We start from the raw sequence: 18,317 nt of genomic DNA, 5'->3' as shown, positions 1-18,317 counted from the left end.
TGAGTATGATGGGAGAGTTAACATTCTTTCTTGGTCTTCAAGTAAAACAATTGAAGGAAGTAACTTTTATTTATCAAGAAAAATATGTTAATGATCTTGTCAAAATGTTTGACTGGAAAAGTGCAAAAAGACCGACATACCGATGTCAAGTTCTTTGAAGATAGACAAAGATGAAGAAGGGAATAAAGTTGATCAAAAGCTGTACAGGGAGCATCATTGGTTCACTCCTTTATCTTACTGCTTCTAGACCTGACATCTTGTTGAGTGTTTGCATCTCGTGCTAGGTTTCAATCGGATCCTAGAGAATCCCATCTCGGCTACGCGAAACGCATCATTAAATACGTTGCTTCATCATCAAGCATCGGTCTTTGGTATCCTAAGAAGGGAGACTTTAATCTTCCGGGATATTTAGACGCGATCTAGCCGGTTGCGAGTTGATAGAAAAAGCACTTCGGGAACTTGCCGCTGCTTGGAAGCGGGACGTTGTCTTGGTTTTCAAGGAAACAAAGCACCGTGTCCCTTTCAATAACGAAGTAGAGTATGTAGCCCTGGGAAGCTGCATTCGCAAATTCTATGGATAAAACAACAGCTAGAGACTTTGAAATTGAAGACTCATGCACGGAGATTAATTGCGATAACACCAGCGCTATCAACCTCACCAAAAATCCAATTCTCCACTCAAGAGCAAATCATATAGAGATTTGACATCACTTTATTAGAGACCATGTTCAAAATGGAGATGTTTCAATTCAATTTGTTGACTCAAAGAACCAATTAGCGGATATATTCACAAAGCCTTTGGAGAAAAATCAATTTGAATCTATCCGTTCCAGACTCAACATTTTGAGGTATGAGGATATCAAAGTCTAAAGACTTTCGGACTCGAGACTTACAAGACTTTATCTTTAAGATAGTCTTGGTACAATCGTCAGACTGTAAGTCTTTCTCTCTTGAATCTCATCTTGAAAAGGTACGATCGTCAGACTGTGTTTAAATTGTTGCTATATTTAATTGGCAAAATTATTGCATTGTTTCATTTTCAAAAAGAAAGTTATTTTTGAAATAGCTATTTTTACGGAAAAAAGACAGTTATTTTGGAAAGGCATTTTTTTTTTTATTTCCTTTGTGACGGTTCGTGTATCCCTCTTTTTAACCGATCGTGCACTGTTGATTCCTCTTCACTTTTCTCTCAAAAACCCTAGAAAGCATCGATCCTCCATTCCCGTTTGTCTTCTTTGTTTAATCTTCAAAAAGTTGTCATCTTTCCTGGGAAAGTCAAGCAAGGAATTTTCCAAAAACTGAGAAAGATGTCATCTTCAAGAAAGTCTTCGAGAATCGCAAGCAGGGGACCACGGCGAATGAATGAGGGGCCTACGCACTTCGATCTTACTGAAGAAGAAGTGACTCCAGAACAGCAAGCAAGCCCACAACATTCTCAGCAGCGTCATTCTCCTCCATCTAGTCCTCAAGGCGTTGATCATCAACAACGAAGAAATCATCGAGGATGCAAACCTGTAAGAGTTCAAAAGCCCGCTTATATTTACCAGCTTATATCGTGCCTTAAAAGGAATTCGTACTCCTTTGAACTACATTGATGATTTTCTTAAAGACAAAATACATGGGAACGAATATATCTTTCTGCGAAAAATGGAAAGTTTGGGAATTGCTCGAAAAAGGGTGGCTGAGGAAACCCTTGCAAATATCCCAAGTGATCCTCGTGACTGGGGGTCGAATCCTGTAGATGGGAATGACGATGACAAATTATACAGTCAATTTCAACCGAAAATGGGTATTGCGGTTGAAAATCAAGGAAAAAGGAGAGATTTGTTCAGATCAAAGGAGCAAAAGGATCTGTACTTGAAATTGCTGAAACGTGGGGTAATAAACCCTAGGAGTGTGGATTTTGATTTTCTGGATGCTGTGAATATGAACTTGAGGGAAAAGTTCAGTTATCTTCAACTTGAAAAGTTCTGCTCTGACACTACAGAAGCTTATGCTGAATTAACTGCATATTTCTATTCAAATCTTAGCTTTTTGGATGCGAATAGATTCTCTTTTAGCGTTAAAGACCAAGACTATGTTGTGGATATGAATATGCTAGCAGATGTGTTAGAAGTTGAAAGAGGAAGATATCAACCAATCAAAGTTTCCATTGCTCGGGCCACACTTGAACTGGTGAAGGACAGGAGAACAGATGAAAAGATCACCTACTTAAGGATGGGTGCATTCAACATCTTGCTTCACAAGATTGTGATTAATTGCCTCCGACCGAAATCAACTTCCAAGACTGATGTTTCAAGTTCGAGGCCAAGCCGATGTATGCCATTCTCTTTGGAAAAAGGTTTTCTCTCCTCACACCGTTATGTTTCACATGTATAGAGCAATGATGAAGGACAGAGGTCAACTCCCTTACCCAAGCCTTGTTACGAAGTTATTCAGACATCTGAATATTCAGCCTCCACAAATCTTTTGTGTTCGACCATGCGATCATATGGTGGTAGGATTGAAAATGGTGACCAAAATGCGTCTGAAGGAATTGAGCAAGGAGTTAGAGAAATTCAAGGAGAAGACTCCCGCCAAATCTTATCAAATCTCTTCTGCAGCTAAAAGAAAAGGGAAGGAGCCCATGGTTGCTCCATCCAAGAGAAGAAGAGCTCTCATTGTTGAGGATGAAGATGATGAGGAAGACATCACCATCTCTGCATTGGCTTTGAAGAATTTAAGTCGTCCTGTTCCACGAAAGAATCGGAACAAATGACAAAAGAAGCGAGAGGAGAAGGAAGAAGAAGAAAGAGAAGCTGAAAAAGAAGCGAGAGGAGGAAAGACTCAAGAAGAAAGAAGAGAAGAAGGAGAACCCGAGGAACACTCTTCTCCACATGAAGGCATGGAAACGGGGGAGATCGGGAGAAAGGAGTGAAGTCTTCATATCCCGATGCAAGTGAAGGAGCGCCGCTCACCTGAGACCCGGAGGATGTTTATGCCTCTCAATTTCCAGAGGAAGGTCATGAAGTTTCATCGCCAAACCTGCGAGATTATGCTGATCTACCATCGTCATTTACTCCATCGAGATCGAGCCGAAGCAAGTACTCGAGACTAATAATGGAGCAGATTTTCGCGAATCATGGATATTCTCTTGGAGATGCGAGGTCAAATTTATGCCTTGGGATGTGAAGTTCAAAGCTTGAAGAATGAAGGTCAAGCTTCTTCCTGTTCATTGAATGATAAGATGCAAGCCCTCTCTCGGGAATCAGGCCAATGCCAAGAGTGAGGAGATTGCACAACTAAAGGAAGACTTTAAAAGGCTAGAAGGCATCGTTCAGCCTATGGAAGATTTCCAGCTTGTCCGCGTTCCCAAGCAATCTTGACTTCATCTCATCCTTTTTAATGATGACAAAAGGGGGAGAGATGCAAGATTTGAACAAAAACTTTCAATCATTAAACTTTTAACTGTTTGTTGGATTGTTTTGTTGTTTGAACTCGTTTGACTTTGTTTTGTGTCCGGATGAGAACCGAACTAGACTTGGACTTGACTCGCTTCTATTAACTAATATTGATATCTTATGGATGGTTTTATCATATACTAGACTAACCTATTTTCCGTGGTTGCAGATTCTAGTGTTATTCTTTTAGCCATTTATCTCTATAAGATATGCATATGTGTTTGAGAAATGTTTTGCAGGTAAAAAATATCCAAATCTGCAGGAAAGTTTTGTCACCATAAAAAAGGGGGAGATTGTTGGAGAAATCTTCTTGAAGTGTTTTGAAGTTGACAAAACGTTTCTATCAGTCTAGTCTGAAGGCTTGCGGACTCGTTATTTAAAGTCGAAGACCTCCGGACAGCCCGGACTCAAGACTCAAAGTCTATCCTCATTGACAGTCTCTAATCCGTTGAAGAAAGGTTATCCGAATCGGATGTTTCGTTAAGGATTTGACCTTATCAACTGGAGAAGATCTCGTGGCTGGAGAAGACATAACGAGTCCTTTGATTGATCGAAGATTGACTCGTAAATTGAAGATCCGGTGATTGCCTAAATATTATTGGAAGGTTCTCGCTTATGGAAATCGAGATCCCGATTGTATGGGCGAACATGATTGATGGGCTATCAACACGTTCCTTTAATAGCTTGAACAATCTTCCTAATTGATTCCGTCCGACGGGTAGATTGGAGGAATTCCTTTGGTAAGTGCCAACGGGTATGATGTCATAAAGGAGTATATAAGGAAGACGGTCTTAGTTGTTCAAGGTGTGCGCGATAGATGAATTCCAAAGTCTGAAGCTCCTTTTTATTTAGACAATTCCTTTGAGCGAATATTTGTATACAAAAGAGAGTCTATATTTGTGAGAAATCCTGAGGAGGTGTGGTAGAACATCTACACTGTGGAATCAAGACAAAGCTGTGCTGTAACTTCTCTTTGTTTATAGTGGAATCCAGCCAATAGGCATCGGTGAAGAAGAGTGGACGTAGGCTTGATATAAGTCGAACCACTATAAACCGCGTGTTCAATTTTCTCTTCTCTCAGTCTTACTTTGATTATCGTTTGTCTCATATCCATCAACTGTCTAGTATTGTGCAATTGTTGAAGAAAAATCTTTTATATACCTATTCACCCCCCTCTAGGTACTCATACTAGCAATATCACCTTTGTCCATACACTTCCGAGACCTTTTGACATCTTATGCAACCCTTCCCAAGGCTACCCCTTTCTTTGTGTCCCCCTCCACCTCATCCATATAGGCTCCTTGTTTCCTTCGCAGCCTCCTATGGCCACAAGCCGCCTTCCGGCCTCAATGCTTGGCTCTCCATGTCTCTTGTCGCCCTTGTGGATGCCTCTTGTTTTTAGGTCAAGCGTCTCTCTCTATTGTGTATTTGTGTTCCATTTCTTGCTTTTCTTTCTTGTCATTTGATTAATAATTATTTTCCCTTGGTGATGGTACTATATTGGACATTTTCATACAGTTCAGGGACTGTATTGAACATGTACCAAAAGTTCAGGGATTACACTAAACAAATTAAAAGTTTAAGAACTACACTGTATATTGGGTTAAAGTTTAAAGACCACGTTGAACAAATAAAAAATTTATAGACCAAATTGCACAATGAACTAAACTTCAAAGATTATTTGTGTCAATTTTCCTTTTTTTTTTGTCCAATGTCGACATAATATTCAGATACTTTATTGAATATGTATCAAAAGTTTAGAGACAACATTGAATAAATTAAAAATTTATATATCACATTATATATTGGGTTAAAATTTAAGGATCACATGGAATAAATAAAAAATGCAGTGACCAAATTGCACAATGAACTAAACTTCGAAGGTTATTTATGTCAATTTTCCTTTTTATTTTTTATTTTTTTGTCCTTGGCCACATCAATACGATTAGGGTGAACGGTTCCCGGTTCCGATTCGGTTCCGTCCGGAACCTGGAACCTGGGCAGGTTCCTCAATTTTTGGAACCTGGAACCTACCCTGTCACAGGTTCCGGGTCGGTTCCAGGTTCCAACAGGTTTTTTTTTTCATTTTCGTAATGGGCGACTATTCGGAAGCCGAAATAATTCAATAGTCGGCCCTTCATTTTCAGTTCCTGCCAATACACAGCAATGTGAATCTTTTACATCCAAATAGACAACTAAATTCATAATTTTCAGTTTCAGTTCGTCTCCGAGCGCGTCTTGCCCCTGTTTGACGGCTTCAAGCTCGCGTCGTTGAGCCCGACCCACTTCATCCAAGTCCTCCACTACACCTTACGATCCGTGAGGCACTTCGGGAAAGCCATGGCTCACGAGATGGAGGTGGCGAACTGGAACCTCGACGAGGCCATCCGACTCATCGAGTCGCGAGTGAGGTTCGCGAAGCCCGGCCACAAGCACTTTGCCATCGAATCGTTCGTGGCCAGATCGATCTTCGAGGGCTTCAACTTCCCCAACTTCACGCTCGCGAACAAGTCGTCGTCCATCGAGGAGCGCACTCCCCAAGCCTTCTTCGACTAGTTCAAGAAGCTCAAGTCCGTCAGCCCCTGAGCTTCATCGCGCGGAAACCGGGCTCGCCGTTGGCCAGGTTCGCCAAGGCCAAGTACCTGCAGTTCGTGAGATTCTCACGCTACATTCAGGAGGCCTTGTAAAAGAAACAGCGTGCCAATCAACTATTCAACCCAATGGAACCAGTAAACCCCAACAGAATCGAGTAACAATGCATCTTTCTGCAATCTTCATTTTTTCCAAATTTTGAAATGAAGGTTGAGCAACTGTCAGTGTTGCTCATAGCAATATGTCACTTGAGCAAAAATGCGGAGGAAAACCTACCGTCTTGTCGAGCTCGAGAACTCGTAGAGCTTGCCCCTCGGGAAGACGATGATGAGTGCAACCTCGGCGTTGTAGAGGACGGAGAGCTTGAAGGCCTTCTTCAGCAGCCCGTTCCTGCGCTTCAAGAACGTCACCTGCCTGCTCGTGTTGTTCTCTATCCTCTTCATCTGCGTCTTCCCCCTCACCATTTCCCCCCTCCCTCTCTCTGTCTCGCTCTCTCAAGCCACAAAAAACAAGAAAGAGATCGGAAGAAGAAGAGCGGGAATCGATTGACGGCGACGAGCGCTCGATCGAAGCTTCGAATCGGAGTGGCCATGGAACGGAGGGCGTCGCGCGGATCGGTCCCGAAAGCAGGAGATCGGAGACGGCGCCGGGAGGAGGCGCTCGTTGAGAAAGAAACGGATTATTCTAGAGAGAGAGAGCAATCCAAGAAACCCTAGGCGATTCGGAACCGGAACCGGAAAGAGAAGAGAGGGAGAGAGAAGAAAAGAAAAAGTTGGGGGGCAAGAAGTGATGTGACGAGGGAAAAGGGGAGAAAAGAGAAAAAGAGAGAAAAGGGGAGAAAAGAAAGAGAGAGAAAAGAAAAGGGGAAGGGAAGTATCCGCAAAGGGGGAAATCATGTGGCCGGGGGATGGAAGAAACTAGGGTTTTTTTTTTGAATTATGACCGGTTCCGGTTCCCGGTTCCTTGGACCCTTGGTCCGAACCGGACCCTCCTCCGGTGCGTGTTCACCCCTAAATACGATGTTGACATAAAACTATTCATTATATCCGCCCGGAAAAAAAAAAAAGCTAGGGGGCGGGGAAGAAGCTAGGGTTTTTTTTTTTGAATTATGACCGGTTCTGGTTCCCGGTTCCTTGGACCCTTGGTCCGAACTGGACCCTCCTCCGGTGCGTGCTCACCCCTAAATACGATGTTGACATAAAACTATTCATTATATCCGCCCGGAAAAAAAACCTCCTTTTAAATTCCTCCAATGGCCGACTCCCTCGTCCTCGTTCGTCACGCGTGTCGAAGTCAATCAACGCCACCTTCTATCATCGGGATCCTCGACCGCCGCCCCGAGCCGCCGGCGACGGCCGCCCGCTCCACCGTCCGCGGCGGGGGTCCTCCGTGTCGCGGCGGGTCCGCGTCTCCGTTCCGGTGCGTGCTTCTTGTCGCCCCCGCCCCCGTGTCAGTGTTCCGGGGCGTGTCCGGAACCGTCGTCGATGCATGGTTCCGTGTTCTCCTTTTCCTCCTCTCTTTTCGAAGGTTCATCGTCGTGTCTAGTTCTCCTTGGTTTGCTGCGCTTACTGGCTCTGCGGGTTCGCGATTCTCTTCTCCTACCGCGTCTGCGGACTTGCTGAAAGCTTCGGTCTCGTTGTATGACCAGCCTTTCTTGTTTTTGTTTTTATTTTTCTTTTTCGTTCGGAATTCTGCTAGAAAGAGAAGGGATTAGTGTGGGAAGTGAGAAATATCGGATACTGTTGATGTGAGTATGCAAAGTTGCCTTCTTGCATGCGGACTTGCATATATACGTGTGCATGATGCGTCAAAATTTCATTTTTGCACGTCGGCATGCGGTCGCGGTTCATGATGTGGTCTTAATATGTGTTTCTTGCTTAATGGTTTGGGGTTTGTTTGTTTGTTCAGGTTGTAGGGTAATGATTTTTCTCCCTAGATTGCCATTTCTTTTAATTCCCGTGTGGCTTGGGTAGGTGGTTGATGGGCGTCTCTGAATTCTTTTATGGAGACCAATAAGCTTGAGAAATGGAGGGTTTGTTGCTTAGTTAGTGATACGTAATCGCTTGTCTGCTTTAGAAACAGATGATGCCCAGATTTTGAAAGTGATGTAGTCTAATCAATACCTTGCGAAATCGAGAATTTGCTGCTACTTGCACGGGCACAATCTATTCAAAATGGCTTGAGAAGTAGGTGGAAGAAGCAGCGGTTTATGTGTTAAGACATGTAGAGATTTATTTGGTGTGTACTAATTGAAGAGTTGAAGATATAAGTGAAATGAACTGTGTTATTTTAATTGTCATACTGTTAGATTCCTTGTGGCTTCTTCCAACAGTGAGCCAGGCAGGCTCTGTTGTTTGGTCAAATCATATTTTCCATAAAGACATGAAATCTTTACTCTTAGAGAGCAACAGAATTCCATACTTCTTTATTGGTGGTGATTGGTGAATTCATATATTGAAATAAAGTATGCTGTTCTTTTTATTGCCTTTGTTCCATGTAGTTCTACTTGATTTATGTCGAAGTTATTGGCTCAATGATATCTTGTGCTCAGTATATCTTCTGTTTGGTCATGATCTTTAGGCTAAGATGTTCTTGGATATGGTCACAAATTCAAATGATGGTCAAAGGCTTTCCTTTGAGGATTTCAGGGCAGATCTTCAATTATAGTTTGATTCACTGATGAATAATGAACTAGAAGGGTAATCTAAAGTAATGAAGTCTTTCTGTATCATTATAAGGTGATTATTCCAACTGTGCTTGGAAGAGTTTCAGTTTCACATCAGCTTTCATTTTTAAATACCAACTCCCTTGTTTTTGTGTATGCATGTCCTATTTCTTAGGTAGCACGCATAGTTGGCATGCCTTTTGAATACCGTTGCTCTCTTTGTACACGTATATGGAATTTTTACTCTGATACATCTCCTTTCCATTTTATTAAACAGGAAAAGTTTCTGCATCCAAACTCCCTTTGGTTGAAGATTTGTTGATTGATTGTCAAATATGTCTGAATTACATGTAGGTATCCATTCCTGTTGTACTTTTGATTGTCTAATTCTTTATTTTATTTTTCTCTTAGCCAAATAAATGAAGCGGAAGAAGATGATCTAGCAACTGCTTAGTTACAGCTGAATGATGCAATTTTGTGTTGAGTATCTTGTCTTTTGGTTTAAGAAATATTATTAACTAAATTATAGTTTTACCAATATTTTCTATAAAGAATTATCTCTTTCTTTCCCCACTTCTCAGGACAAGACAATGGAAGAACCCTCTCGGCAAACAAGGTCTAGTGAGGACTCATCCCTGAAGAATTATAGGCTAATAAGAAATATTGGCCACGGTGCATTTGGCAAAGTGAAAGTTGCAAAGCATAGACTAACTGGTATCAAAGTGGCCATTAAGATTCTTAACCGTAAAAAAATGAGGGAAAAGTGCATGGAGGAGAAAGGTATGTTTTAATGGCAGCCATGCTCTCTTCTTCACTTGTGGAGATGCTTAATTGTTTTCGAGGGTTGAAGTGATACTAATGTAAAGGGATTTATTACAGTGAGTCGGGAGATTAAGATTGGCAAACTACTGAAGCATCCGCATATTATCAGGCTATATGAGACCATAGAGAGCATGACTAATGTGTATGTTGTCATGGAGTACGCAGAACATGGGGACTTGTTTGATTATATTGTCCAGAATAGAAGGATCAGAGAGGATGAAGCAAGGAAATTTTTTCAGCAGGTAGCAATACCAGTCAGTTGCATCTATCTATGCATGCATCAGCCTTTCTATCTTTTATATAGGAATGTGCTTTTGCCTCTCAATAAGTTGTTAATATATCTGTTGGGATCTTTCTGGAAACAGATCATTTCAGGTTTAGAGCACTGCCACAAATATAGGGTGGTTCATCGAGACCTTAAGCCTGAGAATCTGTTGTTGGATTCTAATGGCAATGTGAAAATTATTGATTTTGGCTTGAGTAATATTATGCACGATGGCTATTTTCTAAAAACAAGTTGTGGAAGTACAAATTATGCTGCCCCAGAGGTGCGTTCTAACCATTCTGAGTGGATTCTGTTATCATCCAAGGGTTTTAGCATGCTAAAAGGGCCACATTTCAGCTGAACGGATTCTCATGTGCAGGTTATTTCTGGTAAACTTTATGCAGGGCCAGAGGTTGACATCTGGAGTTGCGGTGTCGTCTTATATGTAGTTCTTTGTGGCGCTCTGCCTTTTGATGATGAAAGCATACCTAACCTCCATGATAAAATAAAGGTATCAGTGATTATATTTTAATCAGCTCATACACTGGGACTTCATGTATTTTAATTCGATTCCACTTAGAGGGGCTTCGTGTGGATTCATGTTCAGCAGGTTACGTAGTGCCTTAGTTCAATAAGTTGACATGATCTTTTACTGAAGTTATCACACTCATGATAATTTAGCTGACGGCAATTCTTTCAGAGTGGAGTTTATACTCTTCCAAGTCATTTAACAACTGAAGCAAGGGATTTGATTGCAAGGATGATTGTTGTTGACCCTTTAAAGCGGATAACCATTCCTGAAATTCGTCAACATCCTTGGTTCTTGGAAAATCTTCCTAATTATCTGGCTGCTGCTTTGCCAAATATTAAACATCAAACGGAGAAGGTATGTCTCAGTTGAATGGTGGCATTCCAAAGTGGTCTTTCCTCCATTTTGAATCTTTAACTGGGTTCACATCCTATATTTCGGTGCAAAATATTGGGATGAAACAGTTGTACCTTGTTTTTGTGCTTGAAATTTATTGAAATGTTAAATCCTTGAGTATTATAAGAAGTGTCCAATCGGTAATTTTTTAATTTTTGTTTTTCTTGTCATGTCATTTATCAGATCCAAATAGTTTATACCTTGTAAGCCCACTCATGGCAAGGTTGTTTGGCAGTAATTAGCCTCCTGAAAATTAATATTTATACCACTTTCATCTGTAAACTCTGGTTGCGCCTTTTGGGTCATTTCCCCAGAGGGTGTTTTCAAATATAATCTGAAACTTCAGCAAGCTTTATGTTTTTTCGAAGCTGAGATATGCAGATGAATAAACAACAGACATCAGCGGGTCTGATAGATGATGCCCTAAAAAATCCCCTTTAGGAAACTTAGATGAAAGATACTATGGGAGTAAGGTAGTGATGAGTAGTAGAAAAAGAATAATTGGATCGTATATAGTTTTTGTATCCTACTGACAACAGAAGAAGCATGCTCCTTTTCAATCTGCTTCTAGCCTGTAGTCAAAAGATAGCCAGATAAAAAACATGAGTTCCTTGGAGATGACTAGAGAGGAGCTGTCATGCTTGTGTCTCGGACTCCTGTATGTACTTTTGGGGTAATGGCCCTTCAAAATAGTTAGATATCCCTATACTGTATATGATCTATGTTAAAGTTATCACATATTTTGCTCATATAAGGGATTTCAATAGCCCTTAAAGACAAGTATATTTTCCCGCCTAATAGCTTAAACTTTTGATTGGACTTTTCTAACATCTTTCTTCATCTAATAGCTTAAGCTTTTGGATTGGACTTTGTAATTCTTTTACGAAAACTTTTGAAGTATGTGGCTAAAGCCTAAAGGATCTGGACTTCTACATAACTTAGTAAGAGGAAAGGGGTGGGGTGGGGTGGGCAGAGGGCGGGGAGCGGAGGTTGGTTGTTGAGGAAAAAAGTACTTACTTTTCTGGTTATTGCCAAATGCTAGTAAATCTTATTGACAGATCATCAATTTCAATTGATCTTCCAGTTGTAGTGTAATTGCGAATCTCAATAGTGATAGTCTCAATCATTGTCTCCAGAGAGCTTATAAATACGAAAAAATTCAGAGTTAATTGCATTCGAATGTATGGATGTTCCTGATCCAGTTTGTGGTTGGTACTGCTGATTATTTCTTCCATAAAAATGCAGGTTGATGAAGAAATACTTGAGCATATGGTTGCATTGGGATTTAACAGGGAACATTTGGTTCAGTCTCTTCAAAAAAGGATACATGATGATGTGCTCTCCCATCTGATCAAATTTTGGTCTCTGTTCGTCAGATTCCCATAATAACTTTCTTCTTTGAATTATTTCAGGCTACAGTGTCGTATTACTTGCTGTTAGACAACAATGTATCTGGTACTAGCATTTACAGGGCAGAGCTCAATAATAGTGCGGTTAGTATGGCATTTTCCCCCCAACTTCGTGCATTTTATTAGTTTAGTTGTACTTCACACATCATATGTGCATTCAGAGAGCAATGGCTTTCACAGCTCTGAAGCTCTTCAGCTTTGTTCTCCTGTTTCTTGATATGTTTTTGCTTCACAAGAGGTATCTGGTGTATCTCTCATAATTTTAGATCAATGGTAGCAGAAGTTCCTAAAGCCTCTTAATTTGTAAGGCAATAATCCTTATGGGCGGGAACATGGTTAAATTACCAATAGATTGGTGCATTATTTCTGTCTAGGGAAAAACATGGGTTGAACCCTAACAGATTATTTAATAAGCATCTGGTTGAGCACAGAGCTTGCAACTCTTCGATTCTGTTTAAAGAATTAGATCACCATTTCCATGTAAACCAAATTCTTGACCACACTTCATTGGTTAATAGCGGAACTTAGCAGATGATACACATATAGCTTGTGTTACAAGTGCTTTAAGCATACTTAATGAGGAAATCCTAAGTTTCATAGCACTGATCACATGCATTGCTAGAGAATTAAATATCTTAAAAACTGCAAGATTTTTCTCATTTGGCTACACAAGTATCTAAGGGAGCTCGCCAACAAAATCTTTTTTAGTTAGGTAAATTGTTTAGGCATTAGGATCAGGGATATATCGAGTCTTGAAAACATTTCAGTTTGTTCAAGGATTATAAGTTCTAAAAATGAGTATGCATTTCAGTTTATCAAGTCTTGAAATAATTTATAATTATCCCAACGATGTGGGGTGGGTTTTCACCTTGAATTTTCTCTGCTATTTTCCAGGGACCTAGTTCATCTGCTGTTCCCAGTGGTGGGTTTTCAGTATCTGTTGCCAAGCAGCTTATAGAACATCAGACTACTCAGTCACGGAGTGTGGGAAGATGGGGTCTTGGATTTCAGGTTTATATGATTGCCTTGTGTGAATTGTTGAACTGTATATTTATTCTGCAAGTAAAACAATGTAGTGAACTTGTTGTGATGTCTGACTTGTATGTGTACTTTCTTGGTTCCTCCACATGTAATGCAAAAGCTAACGGAAGCAGCAACAAAATTTCCAATTATCTAATGGATACATATTTGACAAGAAATCTGATTATTCACTAATGTGAAAATAGTTTGAGACCCTCATAGCATAAATCGAGCTGCTAAATCATGAAATCTTTTGGATGTTTAAGCCTCAGCATGCTGTTTCTTGGAATGTCGCTTGATTATTTTGCAATGTTTGCAATATATGCAAGATATACCGTGAATGAGTGGCAACAGGCTCATTCTTTTTACTGAGCCTAACCCTTTGAATTGCAACATTAAGTTTTATCTGATGAGAAGTAGGGGTTACTGGTCACAAGCAATAATACAGTTGCATACAGAGCCCCATAGTTGAACCCAGATAACCCCAGGCTTCCGTTTAATTTTTTGTTTTACGGAAATATATTAAACTAGCTAACTAGAGTTATCGGTTTGAAATTTGTACAATGCAATGAGCAAGGTGTGATATCAACAAGAGAACTCATATACAATTAAGTTACAGGCTTTATACTCACGGAATAGATCCTATGACATCAACAGCAGTCTTTTCAATTTTTGTGGTCATTATATTTATGCAATTATTTCTCAGTCTTAACCATGGTTATTGGTCTGATTTTTCAGTTTGGACTGCAGCCTCATCATATTATGGTAGAAGTTCTGAATGCACTATGTCAGCTAAATGTCTGCTGGAAAAAGACCGGACACTACAACATCAAGTGCATGTGGTCTCGAGGAGGTCAAGTTCAAGACCTTACTAAAAATTGTCAGCATAATGGCCTCCATTTAGGAAATGAACCTGCAACAATCCAGACAAATCAAGTGTCTCAGAACACTGTCAAGTTTGAACTGCAGGTACTTCAGCCCTCCCAATGGTTTCTCTATATCTTCTCCTTTCCCTTCCCAACTTTGCACATGGATCGCCATTCTAAAGCCATCATGGTATTTTCCAAAGTTTATTAAGTAGACTTTTAAATTGCAGTTATATTTCTAAAGTTTAAGATCGGGGATAATAACATGGCATCATATCTAGGCACACTTAACTCTTCCTCTTGCGTTTGGATGGGTAGCTTTCTCTAAGTTCAAAATGTGAATATAGTTCTTAAGTAGGAAGGAGAAATAGGGTCTATAGAATTCAAATATAGGATCTCTGCTCCCATAGCTCATTAAATTCTGTAAGCGTGCCACCTTCTCATCTAAACGTCTGTGGATAGCAAATATGATTTTCACCTGCAGTGGGCTGGATGTGGTGTTGAGCATAATGCAGTCATAGCTTATCTCAACTACAGATAATTTTGTTTAGGGGTATAAATCAAACAGGATTGAAGAGAATTACGTATGTTGTTCTTTATCCATGAACGTACTTCCATCTTTGGACAATGAATTGGCTATCTGTGTTGACTCTGTTATCTGGTTGACATTAATATTTCCTTGCTTGTTATCACGCAGCTGTATAAAACTTGTGAAGAGAATTATCTGCTGGACCTCCTGAGACTCACAGGTCCCCAAATACTCTTTTTTGATCTCTGTGCCAGTTTCCTTGCCCGACTGCCGTTATTCTAGAGTGGCAATAATTACTAGAAGAGAGGTAATCTGAACAAACAGTACTCTTGCTAGCGGCAATACATCATTCTCCTTCTGATAATTGAGGACCCCATTGTGGCTTTCCTTCCTAATTAATTGATCTGCTCATTTCTGTTCTATTTTTTTTCCCTTTTGTGAAAGATTGATCAGCTTGTTGGGGAGGAAATTCACATTGATAATTTAATTGATTGACAGAGAAAGGAGTTATGAGGAATTATCAATTGGATTTTACATTTTCTGCTTTATCACAATTGCTGTTAATAGCCTAAAACTGTTTCTTCCGTTGATGATTTCTTTTGCAACAGAATCTTGTCTACTCATAATAAGAGAGTTGCGCCAGAAATCTAGAGATGTGCTGACAATTGGAGAGTACCGAGCGGGAGACGGACCACGCCAAACTTTACGATTCTGCCTTTTCCAGCTTTTGTGTACCGTGTAAAATATTCTGATACTATGTCTATCGTAAGATGAACTTATTGCTGATGAAAGGGAGAACATTAGACATAAAATAATTGCTTTAGAACTATCCAAAAATTTCGACAAACAGAAACAGGTCAAGCTTTGCTCAAACGATCTCTGAAAAACAAATCCAGTGAGGACAAGGTCACGGAATCTTTAGCACTTACTTAAGAATGAAGGATACATAACAGGTGCCATGGCTTGATCAGTAATCATTGAATCAGTGGTAAAAAGACATTGAGGCAATGATCATAGGGAACATTATCTCCAAGTTTCTGGCTATTTTCTCGAAGGAATACAGGGAGAATGAAGTAATATAGCATCTATGAATTTTAGAATCATGGAAAGTGAGGAGCGAGAATCTGATTACCAATAGAAAGTTTCTGAGTGGATCGAGTTCTCCATGGCAAAACATACAGATAGAATGAACCTTAAAACAATTCAAAGCTGATGAATAGAAGCAGCATCTCTCGTATTCTGGGCTTCTCAGACTTGCAATCCTCCCCCTGGGGGATCATGACCAGAGGAGCCGGAGGCCTCTTCAAGCTGCAATGCTGACTCGAGGTTCCACAAAACATCACTCATTGCAGGCCTATCAACACCATATTCTGCGAGACATTTCTCTGCAGCTTCTGCATACTTCTTAAGTGCTTGGGGGCATATTTTTCCTGCAATGTGAGGATCGATTATTTTCTCAAGCATCCCCTTTCTGTGCCACTGCATTGCCCACTCAGCCAAGCTGACCTGCTCTCTTGGTAATCCAGGATTTATGGCTGGTCTTGCACATAGCACCTCGAAAAGCACTACTCCAAAAGAGTAGACATCAGATTTGTCAGAGAGTTGCTGTCGCCTAAAGTACTCGGGATCAAGGTAACCAAAACTACCCTTCACAGCCGTGCTCACATGGGTTTGATCCAAATTAGGTGCTGCTTTAGACAACCCGAAATCTGAAACTTTGGCTAGAAAATTCTCGTCCAGGAGAATATTTGTTGTCTTCACATCACGGTGTATGATGCCTTGGGCTGCACCAGTGTGGAGATAGTGCAAACCCCGGGCTGCACCAATGCAGATCTCGAGCCTCTGTTTCCATGAAAGTGGGGGAAGGCTCGAACCATAAAGGTGGTCCCGGAGGGGTCCGTTTGCCATGTATTCATACACAAGAATCATTTCCGAGTTCTCATCACAATATCCAATGAGTGAAACGAGGTGACGGTGCCGGACCCTGGAGAGCATCTGTATCTCTGTTTGGAACTCGTTGATGCCTTGCTGTGATGAAGGGTTTCCACGCTTGATTGCAACTTTTTTTCCATCTTCCAAAGCTCCAAGGTAGACTTTGCCAAACCCGCCAACTCCAATGACTGCCTTCTCATCAAAATTTTGCGTTGCTTCCTGTAATTCTTTGAAGGTGAATGTTCGGCCAAAACCGGCACTTGCAAAAAAGCTCGAGAAACCACTCTTGCTCTTGCTGGAGCTGAGGAAGCTTGATCTGTAGCTGGTTCTACTGGACAAGAGATGAGCCTTGCTGTTATTGAGAGGGGAGAACCATGATGAGAAGCTCTTCCCATGTTTCCAAGTTTGAGGCTTCTTCTTCTTCTTCCAAAGAAAACTCTTGGCAAACAAGAACATGGCTGTTATTCCAGTTGCAAGGGCAATGGCCGCGAAAATCTTCATCTTGTTTGTTCGAGGTCCTGGTCCCAAGGAGGAACCAGCTGCCAGATCACTGTCCAGGCTTTTGGCAGGGTTGCTTATCTTAAAGATTTCGATCCCATTAAGGATCGCATTTGGCGAGCTTGGGTCGACTGCTGGACCGAGTTGAATCATAATGGAGCCATTTCTTATTGCTGAGGCATCAAGCACGAAGTCTTTATAGTAAGGTATTGCTAGGCCTCCCGTGAGGGATGACAGGTCAAGACCGGATGCACCCATCAAACCATTGATGTACACGTCAAAGTACAGTTGATTGAGGCTTTTGCTCACAATATCACAGAAATGCATCCTTATCATGTATGAGAAACTTGGATCAACACTCATCTTCCATGTTAGGTTGAAATTCTGCTGATTTACCCCGGAATCTGCCATTTGGTCTGCTGTAGCGTAGACGTAGTATGGAGCAATATATGCTGTGGCTCCTGGGTTTGGATACTTGATTACGTCAAAAGGTACAGAGACGTTTTGAGCTCCTTCTGCGAAAGTCATATATGCATTGTCTGGCTGCCATGTCCTAAATAGTGTGTCGTTAGAAGGACTTACAGTGGGCCCTCCAACGTTCAGCCGGTATGTTACTTCATAATCGTAGGTAGTCAAACCAGTGAACTCACCAAGTGGAAGAACTGCAGTCGCAGTATCAGAAATGAGCGAGTCTGGTGCCGACACAAACTCAATAGCATTGACGAAGGAAAATGACTTTTCAGATGAAAATTTGAGGAGCACTGTATCTGTTGAATTAACACTGATGAGGTACTCTTTGAACACCAATTTAGAAATATCCGTCATGCTGAAGTCATGCAACAGAACTAGTTCATTGGCTGTGACCGTGAAAACAGCGTTTACAAGGTTATAAGTTGGACAAGGAATCGGATGGAAGTAGAGACGGACCCAATGGAGGCCCGCATGAGAAACCTTGAACGTGTAAATGGCTTCATCGGGAAATACCCTCACCGTGCGGTACAATGGAAGCAAAGAAGCTGGATGGCTAGAAGAAGAGACGCTGCTGGGTAGGGAATCTACCTGAGCTAGTACGTCTTGCTTGGTTCTCAAGAGAGGAGATGTATCGCGTTCAGATAGGAAGATTCTCCCATCATCGAGCTTGGTCTGTTGAGGAGAACCGCAATCTATGAGATAGATGTCGGGAGGTACATAAGGCCCAATTGGAGAAGCAGATGACGGAAAGTCGCTGCCTTGGGCGGAAACAAGATACGTGAACCGGAGCAGGCAGAGGAAGAAAAGGGTAGACATGGAAAGGGGAAGGGAATGCTGAGCCTTCATCGATGCTTTCTGCTCATTTGATGCAACACTGGTTGAT

The 18,317-nt window shown here is 41.1% G+C and overlaps 3 protein-coding genes across 7 annotated transcripts; 1 reads left to right on the top strand and 2 right to left on the bottom strand.

Moving 5' to 3' along the window:
- Positions 1-5,544: 5,544 nt before the first annotated feature.
- Positions 5,545-6,786, bottom strand: LOC104420096 (agamous-like MADS-box protein AGL14). Its single transcript, XM_018867607.2, has 2 exons — positions 6,309-6,786; positions 5,545-6,082 (listed from the first exon to the last, which is right to left on the bottom strand). Exons 1-2 carry the CDS (start codon positions 6,494-6,496, stop codon positions 6,016-6,018), a joined length of 255 nt encoding a protein of 84 aa, XP_018723152.2. The 5' UTR covers positions 6,497-6,786; the 3' UTR covers positions 5,545-6,015.
- Positions 6,787-7,282: 496 nt separating this feature from the next.
- Positions 7,283-17,486, top strand: LOC104420112 (SNF1-related protein kinase catalytic subunit alpha KIN10). Of its 5 annotated transcripts, none has more exons than XM_039307263.1 (14): positions 7,283-7,451; positions 8,613-8,770; positions 8,975-9,047; positions 9,279-9,477; positions 9,577-10,067; positions 10,164-10,295; positions 10,485-10,670; positions 11,955-12,044; positions 12,122-12,202; positions 13,013-13,129; positions 13,877-14,107; positions 14,702-14,840; positions 15,142-15,970; positions 16,060-17,486. In XM_039307263.1, exons 3-12 carry the CDS (start codon positions 9,033-9,035, stop codon positions 14,813-14,815), a joined length of 1,656 nt encoding a protein of 551 aa, XP_039163197.1. In that variant the 5' UTR covers positions 7,283-7,451; positions 8,613-8,770; positions 8,975-9,032; the 3' UTR covers positions 14,816-14,840; positions 15,142-15,970; positions 16,060-17,486. The 5 variants fall into 5 exon arrangements, with proteins under 5 accessions (XP_039163197.1, XP_039163196.1, XP_010030313.2 ...); XM_010032011.3 differs by lacking the exon at positions 8,613-8,770 and having other exon boundaries at positions 7,295-7,451; positions 9,577-9,761; positions 9,885-10,067; XM_039307262.1 differs by lacking the exon at positions 8,613-8,770 and having other exon boundaries at positions 7,284-7,451.
- Positions 15,750-18,280, bottom strand: LOC120290450 (probable receptor-like protein kinase At5g61350). Its single transcript, XM_039306719.1, has one exon. The coding sequence runs from the start codon at positions 18,278-18,280 to the stop codon at positions 15,782-15,784; it is 2,499 nt and encodes an 832-aa protein (XP_039162653.1). The 3' UTR covers positions 15,750-15,781.
- Positions 18,281-18,317: the final 37 nt, after the last annotated feature.

Source organism: Eucalyptus grandis, chromosome 2, assembly GCF_016545825.1.
Source record: "Eucalyptus grandis isolate ANBG69807.140 chromosome 2, ASM1654582v1, whole genome shotgun sequence".
Lineage (NCBI taxonomy): Eukaryota > Viridiplantae > Streptophyta > Magnoliopsida > Myrtales > Myrtaceae > Eucalyptus > Eucalyptus grandis.
Note: the sequence above shows the minus strand (reverse complement) of the source record. Positions and strands in the feature narration are given on the sequence as shown.